Source organism: Lepus europaeus, chromosome X (assembly GCF_033115175.1).
Source record: "Lepus europaeus isolate LE1 chromosome X, mLepTim1.pri, whole genome shotgun sequence".
Lineage (NCBI taxonomy): Eukaryota > Metazoa > Chordata > Mammalia > Lagomorpha > Leporidae > Lepus > Lepus europaeus.
Genome location: NC_084850.1, coordinates 70,864,428 through 70,877,384, shown reverse-complemented (window position 1 = coordinate 70,877,384; position 12,957 = coordinate 70,864,428). Strand labels below are relative to the sequence as shown.

General features: G+C 34.6%; 1 protein-coding gene across 1 annotated transcript in view; it reads right to left on the bottom strand.

Moving 5' to 3' along the window:
- DACH2 (dachshund family transcription factor 2) overlaps window positions 1-12,957 on the bottom strand; it is a 551,788-nt gene that overhangs the window by 70,328 nt on the left and 468,503 nt on the right. The window contains exon 7 of the mRNA XM_062183058.1: window positions 773-908. Within this exon, the coding sequence (XP_062039042.1) occupies window positions 773-908 (136 nt within the window). The remainder of the gene's footprint in view (window positions 1-772; window positions 909-12,957) is intronic.

The following is a 12,957-nucleotide window of genomic DNA, read 5'->3' as shown; positions in this document are numbered from 1 at the left end:
AGAGGCTGAGAAGCGATCAAAGTAAAATCACAAAGAGAAAAGCAATATTTACCAGCTCACATTTTCTTAGCACTTCTGAAGTATTTGCCATATATCTCACTTGAACTCACAATAATCAAGTACATTATGCAGGGCAGTAATTATTTTCCATGAAATAGGTCAAGAAAATGCTAGTTAAGCGACATACTCAGGCTGTTATAACTACTTAATACTTTCCCTATGGCTTGATTCAAGTATCCATCATGCCACATCCCTGTATGTAATATTGTCTGCCTATGGGGGAAGCCTTCCTACATAACTCAAAATATATGAAGGTAGGGATATGCATGTTGAATATTTGTGATTCAAATTGTGAGACAGTGGAAAATCATATACTGACTCACTTTTATCCACTCTTACATGATCAACTGCCTAAAGGATATTTTATCTTCCACTATTAAAAAGGTTGTTGTAAATGTAGCAAGTGTACTGTATCATACTAGGTGTTGTACATCAATGTATTGAACTAACATATACTATACAAAAATCCCATTGTCCCCATGCCAGCTAATAATACAGTAAAGGAAGACTTTTTCAGAGAACAAACTCTTAACACTTTAATTTTCATTTCACAAGTGATATTGCTTCAGTAATTAAAAAAAAATGACTACTTCAAAAAGCCATTTACATTAAGGAGTTATCAGTTGCCCCAGCTTCGTTCTTGTATCCTTATTGTATAGGAATTTCCTGAAAAAAATATCTTCCAGTTACTTGTTTCAGGTAAGATACTCACCCATTCTCTCTGAATGATGATCCATCTGAGAGGGAGAACTGGATACACTGCTACTGGCGTGGGAGGATGTCTGGCTCCCAGGGCGATGACTCTCTTCCAGTGAGGGATCAGGAGAAGGACTCTCTGGGATCCGTTCCTGGAACAAAAGGAGACAAAGCAAATGGCACCTGTGCATTAGGTCTTTCATATCGGGTCCTATCACTTGAAATGTTAACTTTCCTCTTATTTTGAAAATGTAAACACCCACAGTATCTGGTCTGACACACATATCCTAAATAAACACATTTTGTTTCTTGCAAAATTAAAGGGATATCATGGCGGTTATATGAGAAAAGACATCAAAAGGGCCCAGTTCCATGATGAGTACAGGATAGACACTCAAAAAAACTTAGGTTCCATTTTTCCTTTCCTACAAAATTCATAAGCTATTATAAACATAGATATATAACGAAAATAATTGTTATTGCAAATGTCTAGATTTATGTAAAGTTCATGCCAAGGCATGGAGGGTGATACTTTTGATTAAGGTGATCTCCGAAATGTAAAGATTTTGAAGCACTGACATGAAATTCACAAATCATAGAACCTGATACATGTGGAGATTTTTCCCCATAGACAAATCTATGGAAATGATATATGTGTTATCTATCAGATCTTAGGAATTTATGCTCAATTTTGCAAACAAAATGTTTTGATAGCCACGGGACATGATAGGTTTTTCTAACTTACACTAATATATATAAATGGCAATTTCCTAGTATTGCTTAGCTTTTATAGTTTTAAATAATGAATTTAACAAAAATTAAATATTTTACAGGCTTCTACAGCAATGTTATGGCTCTCATGAATTTATAACTATGAAAATTGCTATAAAGCACTTAAATTGTCCACTATGTTTATGTATCACAAAGTGATGAATAAACCTGAATCATCCAGTTAAGTTGATCAATAAAGAAACCAAATTGCAGTGTTTATGCACATATGCAATAAATGTGTTCGAGTGATAGACATGCTGGGGCAGTGAATGTTTGTTCTAGAAAATATTTAATTCAGTGATAATAAATTTCTTAAATTAAATGGTCTAATTATCTGTAATTACATCATCAGTATTCCAATCATCATAACATTAAAAAATTAGTTTGTCAAATATGTGTTTGTACATCTTCACACTGATTTTGCATGACAAGCTCAAAATGTATAACTTTCCCTAAAAAAAAGAGAGTTAAAACTTATCACTTTATTAGTACTCGTCAATATGTTGCAATGCCTGTCATTTTGGCTGGCAAAATGATAATGTCTTAACCCACCCCATCACCACAAGATGTCCAGATCCCATTGTAACCAAAAGAACCTGTTAATATATTATCGTATATGACTAAAATGACTTTGCAGATGTGATTAAAAACCTTAAAATACATTATACTGGGTTACCTTTGTGAAGCCAATCTGATAGCAAGGGTTCTTAAAAGTAGAAGACAGAGGCAAAGAAGGACAGAGTGAGTCAACATTCCTGGCTTTAAAAGTAGAGGAAGGGTGCAATGAACCAAGAAATGTGGGTGGTTTCTAGAAGGTAGAAAAAGTGAACAAATAGGCTCTTTACTGACATTGCTGACATTTTGCTTTTAGTCCAATGGGACCTATATGTAACCTCTGACCTACAGAACTGTACGATAATAAATTTTCATTATTTTAAGTCACTAAATTTGTGAAAATTTGCTTTAGCCACTGTAGAGCACTAATTCAGTCATCGATGTACTACATTCATTTTAAAATGGTGTTTTACATTATCTAATAATTTTAAAGAATTGAATAGCAGACGTTGAGTATATAGCTGCGGTATTATGACTAATTAAATATCAATAACTGTAAGTGTGTACTATTTAATTATAAGGGTATGTGATAATTGTAAGTGTATATGATACTTTAAAAACTTCTTAGCTGTTCTCATGCCTTAAAAATAATGTTTCAAAGTAGAATAATAAATATACTGATATGCTTCATTTTTATTTAGTCTGTAAAAATGTAGCTGTGACCCAATGTATCAAAAACAAAATAAATATATAAGTAAAGCAGAAGAAAATAATCAAGCTTTTTTCTTTCCAGTAATTTTATTTATGCTGTGGAGGGATGGTATGGTAGGTAATAAACAATAAAAACTATGTAACCCTCATACCACATCCCTTCACTTTCTGAAAAGCCCCGTAGTTTATCAGTTATTAAATTCAACCTAGGGGCTGGCACTGTGGCGTAGCAGGTAAAGCTGCTGCCTGCAGTGTAGGCATCACATGTGGGTGACGGTTCAAGTCCCTGCTGCTCCACTTCCAATCCAGCTCTCTGCTGTGGCTTAGAAAGGCAGTAGAATATGACCCAAGTCCTTGGGCCCCTGCACCCGTGTAGGAGACCCAGAAGAAACTCCCGGCTCCTGGCATCAGATTGGCACAGCTCCAGCAGTTGCGGCCAGCTGGAGCGTGAACCATTGGATGGAAGACCTCTCTCTCTCTCTCTCTCTCTCTGCCTCTCTGTAATTCTGCCTTTCAAATAAATAAATATATCTAAAAAATTCAATCTAAAATTTAATATTTAAAAATATATTCTCTATGATGAATACATCCAATATCCTCCCATAAGTATTTTGAGGTATATAATGCATTATTATTAATTATACTAACCCTGCTGGGCCACAGAATATCATAATTAATTCATCATATCTAGTTGTAACTGTGTACCTATTGACCTACTGCTCCCCATTGTCTCCCCTCCCTAGTCTCCCTAACTTCTTGTAACTACCTTTCTACTCTCAGTTGCCATGAATTGGTCATTACCCAATAAAAACATGAAGCAAAGCATTGCATTGTACCTCATAAATATGTACAAATACCATGTGCCAATCAAGATGTATATTTTATACTGTATATGTAATATATATAGTTTCTAAATACCATGTGTGCACAATTGCAAACACACCAAGAAATCTCATGCAAGAGGCAAAATTTTGTTTTGCGTTTCATTGTTGTGTAGTCTTGCTGATCCTATTTCAAAAATATGTGCATGTAGTGTAGAATATTCAGAATTTGTCTTTGAATTCTAACACTGAATATTTGTTGGAAAAAATGTGCTATTCAATGAATTACATTTATCTCTAATGGACCTCTGAATGAAGAAGAAAAAAGGAGGGTAGAAACTTTGCAAAAATAGAACTGAAGAAGCAACATCATAGTGTAGCAGCAAGCAAGAATAACATATACAGGAGTACATGTTGCCATAATAAAATGGAAAATTTTTGAGTGATTCATATAGTTGATCGTTCAGGAAAGCAAGAGAATACAACTGACAATGATATTTGGTCTTGCCCACTCTGTGTAATAAAAAATGAAAGCTTACTCTGAATTTTATAACAAGGAAGACTATCTACACAAGTAGAAATGCTGTGAAAAATGAGAAAAAATACAATGATATAATAAGGAATTTCTCCCAACATATTTAAAATTAGCATATGATCAAACAACATAAACTCAAATAATCTATCCTTAAACTCCTTTGCCATTTTCAACAACATATTATGTGAAACAATAAACTTAGTTTGAAGACATGATTTAGAGTCTGAATATTAAGACTGACAGCAACATTTTGCAGGAAGCAATACTTCCGCTTTAAGATTTTGTAGCCTGCACTTACCAAAATCAATCAAGGTTCAGTTCTTTGTCATTATTTTCCTAAGGCAGCACAGGGGTCAGAGTGTGTGTGTGTGTGGTTTTTTTTTTTTAACCATGTTAACCATGTTAAATGAGTGCAGTGTCTTCTATTGATTAAGAGTTAGGTGAGTTTTAAAAATATATACCTATATGGAACTGGAATGCTTAATTTCTCCAAAAATAATGAATATTTCCATGAACAATTTCTCCCTTGCAAGTAAACAAATCCATTTTTCAGCCCTGTAATCAGTATGCATCTATTTAGCTACTTAACTGCAATGTGCTTTGGTTCATTAGGTGGCTACTGTTGTGTCTCAGTCTAGTTAAAATTTCACAGCAAGTTAATCTGTTTTATTACAAATGAGAACACAAGTGATAATGTCCTTACCATTTGCCAAATACAGGGTTAACAGTATTTGCAGCAAATCAATAAGGGCATTTAAAAAGGAAAATTGCAAATCTAAAACCCCAATCATTTTTACTCATTGATGACTTTATTTTATGTGGCATTTATGACTTTTACAACCCTGTTACTCTTCATGCATTTCATTTGCACCCCATTGAAAACAGCTGCAGCACCTCTGAAACCCTGCAGAAATCTTCTCTAGACCCAAAATTGCAAAGGAGGGAGATGTCCAAACTTTACACATACAACACAACACTTATCTTTTCTCTGAAATTGGTAAAATCATCTTCAGTAATAACTCATATTCTAACATACTTAGGTAGTTTAAAGTTTATGCTTAAAATAAGGAGTCATTACAGAAACTATTAATCTGTGAATGGGGCTAGCTTTAAAATATTCCTGGAAATACAGCATTATTTTTTCATTTCATTTTCCGTGAATATTTTTAAGTCTCCCTGTACTACCTGCTCCTCTATCATATCATGTTCTTCAGTTTTGAGATATATCACAAACAGCCAAAAGAGACATTCGTCATATTAAATCATTTGCATCTTCATAAAAAGCCGGGACAATATTTTGAAAAATCAATTTTTGATAAAGTTTAACACAGTCAATTTGCTTTAGGATTTAGCTTATTGGCCCGGAAGAATCAACTCTGATCATGGAGATCATTTTTTTCATTTCAAAATAGTCTTTCACATACTTGAAAAATATGGCAGTATACACAGAATTTATGAAGTACAACTGCTGTATGTGTATCAAACATTTCTACCATGTGGTTGTATGTTTGTGCATGTGTATTTCATTGTCTTTTAATTAAAATTGTCTCAATGTTGACTTGCTGCCTCTGATAGTTTATTATATTGATTTTTATCAAGCATTCAGTGGGATTAAGTAATATATAATTTGTCTCCTTATTTTTATTTAATTTGAATTCAACTCTCACTGTAATTACTCTTCCAAATGTTAATCTATTAATGAGTTCCTAAAGGATTTAGTGGCATTTCACAGCTGAGGAGTGGCTTTTGGAAGTTTATCTGAATGCTAGATATTTTATTCATGTATTTGTCTTGATATTTCATATTTAATTGATGTGTTCCTTCTGTACTGTCACCAGAGTTCTGCAGAAACAGAACAGATTGTGACTTGACAGACTTTAATAATAAAACCAGGAACAGGAAAAAAAAAAAAAAAGTTTGTTCATTGTTGCTACTAACTTGGCTCTTCATTATTTCAGGAAAAATAATCTGATATTCAAACTTGGTATCTCTGAATACCACTGGAAGCATGACATTGTAGGGATCTTTATGAGCAAATGTAGTAAACAGTCTGTGTTCCACAATTATTAATATATCATTTTATTTAAAATAATTGATGAATATAGCGGAATTTTCTTCTTTTTTTTTTTTTGGACAGGCAGAGTTAGACAGTGAGAGAGAGAGAGACAGAGAGAAAGGTCTCCCTTCCGTTGATTCACCCCCTAAATGGCCGCTACGGCCGCCAGTGCGCTGAGCCAATCTGAAGCCAGGGGCCAGATACTTCCTCCTGGTCTCCCATGGGGTGCAGGGCCCAAGTACTTGGGCCATCCTCCACTGCCTTCCCAGGCCACAGCAGAGAGCTGGACTGGAAGAGGAGCAACCGGGACAGAGCCGGCACCCCGACCGGGACTAGAACCCATGGTGCTGGCGCCGCAGGCGGAGGATTAGCCTAGTGAGCAATGGTGCCAGCTGATAGCGGAATTTTCATTAGCTTAAATCAGGCAAGGGCACTTTTGAGATTAAAAAGGGGGAAAAAAGCATTTGGCATTTAGTCTACAGGTTAAGATACCCATGGACCACATTGGAGCACTTGAGTTCTATTCCTAGCTCTTGTTTCTGTTTCCAGCCTCCTGCTAAAGCAGTCTGTTGGAGGCAGTGGTGATGGCCCAAATTGTTGGGTTCCTGCCACAAATATAGGAGACTTAGATTGAATTTCTGGCTATTGTCTGCATTGGGGAGTAAACCAGTGGACCAGAGCTCTCTCTGTCTCTCACCCTATCTTTCCATCACTCAAATAAATAATTTCTTGAAAAGAAATAAACACAATTTAGCAATTGTTAAACTCTCTAATCTAGATTAGGAGTTATCTTGCCATATATGTTTTTCATTAGTCTATGTAACAAAGGAATCCACAATACTCTTACCTCATCTCTCCAAGAGTGGTTAGCTAATTTAACACTCAGGGAAAATACTCTAGATGATGGGAATTTTTACTCTGCCATGGTTTTGAAGGAATAATATCAATCCTGACTAACAAGAGGCAATATAATATTGTGCAATGGTGTCAGATGGGGGATACATCTGGAACATGTAACCAGGAAAAAGTCCAAAATCAAAGAAACATTCTATGTGTGGTCAATATGATGTTTGGACAAAGGACCCTCTCACTCTTCAGTGTGATCACCTTATCCTGGAAGAGGATGACAGATAAAGGGAATCAGCCATAATATCTGCTCATAGCATATGAATGCCCTCAAGTGGGAGAATGGATAATTCAGTGAGAAAATGCATGGATTTCAAATTATGTTGTGTGCTTGGAACTCTGCCATTCAGGCACCCGAACAAATAAACAAACAATGACCCTCAATTCATACTCAATGCACCTCCATCTCATGTTCTAAAAGATAGTAATAGCTTCGGCCTTCCATAAAACACTCAAAATAAGACGCAAGCAATGATTTTTTAGTGAATTTGAATTATCACAAAAAACCTTCTCTGTGTTGGCTAATTTTAATACCAGATGTTCACATGCTAATGCCACTGCCTTGTGACCATTTCCTATCAATTCATTAATTGCCAGCTGCTCAGCCAAACAAGAAACACAGCTAATCAGATGGTATTGGTAAACAGCCAAATAACAGCTTCCTGCTTAAATTTCTTAAATTTGTTATCAGAGAAAACTATGGCACACTGACATTACAAAGTTTCTCACAAATACATACAAAATGTGTCATCAGAATTTATTATTATTTTACTTTTATTTTAAATGTCAAACAGGGAATAGACTTTCATACCAATCAGGTGTGTTACCTATTTTTACCGTCAGGATTTGCCACATTCAGTGATATAACTGAAGTATGAAAAATGTTGCAAGCTTTATGATCATAATGCAATTTCCAATTTGTGTTACAGTTATATTATTAGCTACAAATGCTAATAGCTGAGCCAATACAAAAGGGTTCTGAGCCAAGACAAAGAGCTACTGTGTGCCTGGCATAGCAGTATTCCCAAACTAGTTGCTGGCAAAACAACAAAAATAACAAGAAATATTTGTTTACCACCTGAAATGTCTTTTACACTTTTTGAATTAAATCCTGTATTAATACTGAGTATTTATGTTGGAAACACTCCCCCGAAGTTTAGTGTCCAGCCTGGTATCCTAGCTTTCATTCATTAATGCAACAAATATTTATTGAGTGCCTAATGTACTTCACTGAGGATGGAAAGAAGACCTGTGAGTGTTTTCATATGGTGTATCACCGACCACAGTCCAAATTAAAGATAAATAACCCATATGTAAGCATTCAAAAATTAGTAAAATAAAATACAAAACACAAAACAGATAGACATTTGACATTAAAACAAGTACCCTTCTCCAGCATTCAACAGGCCCCTGACTCTTGCGGTATCAAGATAAAGCAGCCATTACAGGTGAATGAATGCTGTCTAGGGACAGGGGCAAACACCTGTAGGTGAATCTAATAGTGAGAGTACTCTTTTTCTCAAGACTGATAATAGAGCATGCAGAAGAACCCATATAGACGAAGCTACTGCTCTCTCAGGACAACTCTTGGTGAACATATAGGTTCCTATCTGCTACAGTTACTTTAAAATATTTATTAATTTATTTGAAAGAGAGAGAGAGAGAACAAGATAACACTTCCAAATGCAAACAATGTCTGAGGCTAGGCTGAAGTGGAATTTGTGAGTGGGTAACTCAATCCAGGTCTCCCACATGGGTTAGTGGGAACCCGGTGACTTGAATTATCACTGCTGACTCCAAGCATCTTCATTAGCAAGGCGAAGCGAAGAGTCTCAAACTTAATCTGGTTCTCTCACATGGGTGGCAGGCACCCAGGTGTCTACTACCTCCTAGGATGTATATTAGCAAGAAGCTGAATGGAAGCAGAATCGGAACTCAAACCCAGCACTCAGATATGGGATGCAAGCATCCTAAGCAGTGCCTTAACCACTGAAACAAATGTTTGCTCCACATATAATTAAATTAATATAATCACACATGGTTAGTGGCTATCACATTGGGAATTGGTGTTGTAGTATTTAGACTTTACATGTCTAACGTTCATCGCTGATTGTCTAAATCCATGGAGGTGAGGAAATCTAACAAACTATAAGACATACATATTTTCTTTGGAAGTCTAAGCACCTAAAATCCTTACCACTTCTCAGAACACTAAAAAGCTTTGTTTCTCTCTACTACTTGTGGAACCAAACAAAAAAAACCAAATCAAAACAAAAAGTGACCACATTAGTTCTATGACAGCCAGGTATCCCTTGTGATAACTTTCACTATTTAAGGGCTTTTGCAGGCATGAACACCTCTAATCACCAACTTTTTCACACTGAGGTAGAAATATTACACATTGCTCAAAGAAAATGGCCCAAAAGTAATTATGCTCAACTAGTTTCCAATTTGACATTAATCTATGGTAAAGTAGCATCATGTTTTCCTTTTAATTATTTAATTTTACATATTTATGGGGTAAAGTGTGGTGATTTGATCCATGTATTCAATGTGTGAAGATAAATCAGGTTAATTAGCATTTCCATAGACATTTTTAAATTTGAAATTAGTATTGAATAAATCTTACGTATTTATGTGACAAAGAATGATATTTCAATAAATGCATACAATTTAACTTGTAAAACAAAGTGCTTATTCATTTGTTTTTATAGAGTTCTCAAACTTTTACTTACCTTATTATACTGTTTTAAACTAATACAAGTTTACAGGTAGACTAGTTGAAAAGGTATGTATTGTTCATTTTGTTTAATGGATGGCGAAGAGATTGCATGGAGAGGTTGATTTGATAAACATTTCATATCTAGAATAATGCTTTAAAAGGAGAGTGTTGTTTGCAGCCTGTTCTATTCACAGCCAAGTATTAAATATTCAGTAAATTTGTGATCCAGTTGCTAAACTTGAAATCAGCCATGGTGGAAATATTTACATAACAGACATTGGTAAATGTTATATATCATATGTTTTCTTTTGCTTTGTTTTTGTAAGGCTCGTTTACAGACACATCATTGGTTCCTGGACCAAATATGAGAGTACTTCAAAAATTTCATGGAAAATTTTGATTAAAAGTTGTTTATTTTGATGCAAAAGTGTTTTTAAATTTATGCACCATCTTTTCATGATACACATTTTCCATGAACTCTTTGAAGATCTCTAGTTAAAGCTTAAAACAGTATACACTTAATCCATTAGAGGAATCTAAGGTTTTTATTTCATTTTAGCATTCAACATTATCTGACTTAGCAAACATTAAGCTCATGAATAAATACATGAAATGCTGTGTTCATTTAAGTCTATAAGCATTCAAACAAACAAAACTAGACTGTTACATTATAAAAAATACATAAATTTTGTGGACATGCACTCAATCACAGTTGCCTGCATCCCACAACTTTCTTGTTAAAGAACTAGAAAAAGCAGAGACAAATATGGCACAGTAGCAAAACATTTACCAATAAAATTTTAAGCACAAAAATGATAGGAAAATGTATATCATCATATATAGTTTGCCTTCATGATATTACTCAGGAATCCTGGACTAATAGGGCATCAAAGCAACCCCTGTACTATTGTCAAAGCAATACATAAGAGTTTATTTTTCTAAATTTTTAATCAAAAACTATATGATTATTCTGTTTATTATTTACATCTCATTAAGTTTTATAACTGGACACCTAACTGATACATAGTAAAGACTCAACTAATGGAAAACAAAAACTATAGATGCATCAACCAACTTTCAAAATCATGTATCTGAAGTTTCTTCTGATTAGTTTTTGAAGATGAGCTTGCTAATAAATGACAAATTTGTTTACCTGAATTAAAGCAAAGACATGACAGAGCTCTATAGATAAGCCTAACGAGCTTTGAAACACAGACTCTGCAATGTAAGTGCTATATATAAATATAGAAACAAAGTATAGAGAAATAAAATCAATTTAGCAGAAAGGAAAATTAAAACAAACCAAAAAAAAAAAAAGACTTAAATAGTTGTTCTGGGCTGTTCGATTAGAAATGCCAAAATCTGAAAACAGATATGGTTTGTAGAGCCAATCAGTCACTAAATTGATATCCTCTATGTATACCATAAGCCTAATATTCAAAGAAATATCAATTTTAACGGAAATTCTGTTCATAATCTCGTGATCATCAGTGACAAGTGTTAACATAGGCATCAGCCTAACCCAAACCATGTTAAAAAAAAAAAAAAAGGAGTGGCAGGTGCTTGGAGAGTTTGTGCAAACTTGTTTCAGTATCACAGCTTGCTTAAAAAAAAAAAAAGGATTTTCCAAGTGATATGAAAAAAAGGAAAAAGATTTACCTGCAAGTAAAAAATAAAGATATGCAAACAAGAATAATTTAAATATATGAATAAGTTTTATAGTACTTTTTGTGAATTTTCACATATTTTAATATAAAGACATATTTTGGTCAATTTTGTAATATGTCCTACTCTATTACTTTTTATATAATTTTTAAAAATATTTTTGAACATATATCTTACATTGATCAAATGATACACAGAAAAGAGGGACCTGGGAATCAGCCCATTTTTATTTCCCATACTTTATAGTAGATTTGTTACAAAGAAATCAAATTTCATAGTTATGACATTTGTTTATAAATATTAAATGTTAAATTCCTTATGCATATTGTGGAAGGATAGTGTACTTCTAAATGGTAAATATAATATAAAAGATTTGCTTATTTCAATTCATATATTCTTTAAAACAGTGAGTAATGCTAATATACATATTTTAAATCAACTATTAGGATAAAAAAAGTTGTAAATGCAAACAAAGCAATGAGGTTTTTGTTTGAGTAGTTCTTACGATGAATTTTCACACAAGCATGCTCAATTAATTCAAGATTCTAATAGACTAAACTTTGAAACTGTGCTTCACCAGTAATCACATTAAAAGCAAATTTGTTTGAAAGATACATGAATAGAAATGTGAAATTTCTGTCTTTATAATTGGGTATCAAATGAGTATGGATTGTATCACATTGCTAATTTCTCTTGCAAAGAAGGCAAAGCTTTAAGATATAAATACATATTTATCAATTACTTAGAAAACTTTTACTGTAGTTTTACTTTTTTTAAAAAGATTTATTTTATTTTATTTGAAAGACAAGGTTACAGAGAGAGAGAGAGAAGGAGAAAGAGATCTTACATTCTCTGATTCAACCCCAAAATGGCCATATCGGCTGGGGCTGGGCCAGGCTGCAGCCAGGAGCCAGAAGCTTGTTTCGGGTCTCCCAAGGGGTGGTAGGGGCCCAAGGACTTCACCATCTTCTGCTGCTTTCCCAGGCACGTTGGCAGAGAGCTGGATTGGAAGTGTAGCAGCCAGAACTCAGACCGGTGCCCATATGGTATGCCGTCATTGCAGGCGGAGGCTTAACCCGTTATGCCACACCTGGCCTCTAATTTTTCTTTTTTATAGAATGTTTTATTTAGCTAATTATTTATTTGAAAAGGGGAGAAGGAAAGGGGAGAGATGGGGGGAGAGAGAGAGAGAGAGAGAGAGAGAGAGAGCAAGAGACTATCTTCCATCCACTGGTTCACTTCCTAAGTGTCCACAACAACTGAAGCCAGAATACTGGAACTCCATCAGGTTTTCCCTTAGGCCATCATTTGCTGCCTCCCATGTGCATTGATAGGAAGCTGCATTGGAAGCAGAGCAGATGGAACTCCTACTGGCACTGATACAGAATGTTGTTGCAATCAGCAGCTTAACGTGCTGTGCCAGAATTCCTGCCTCTATTATGGTTTTATTGTGGATTAA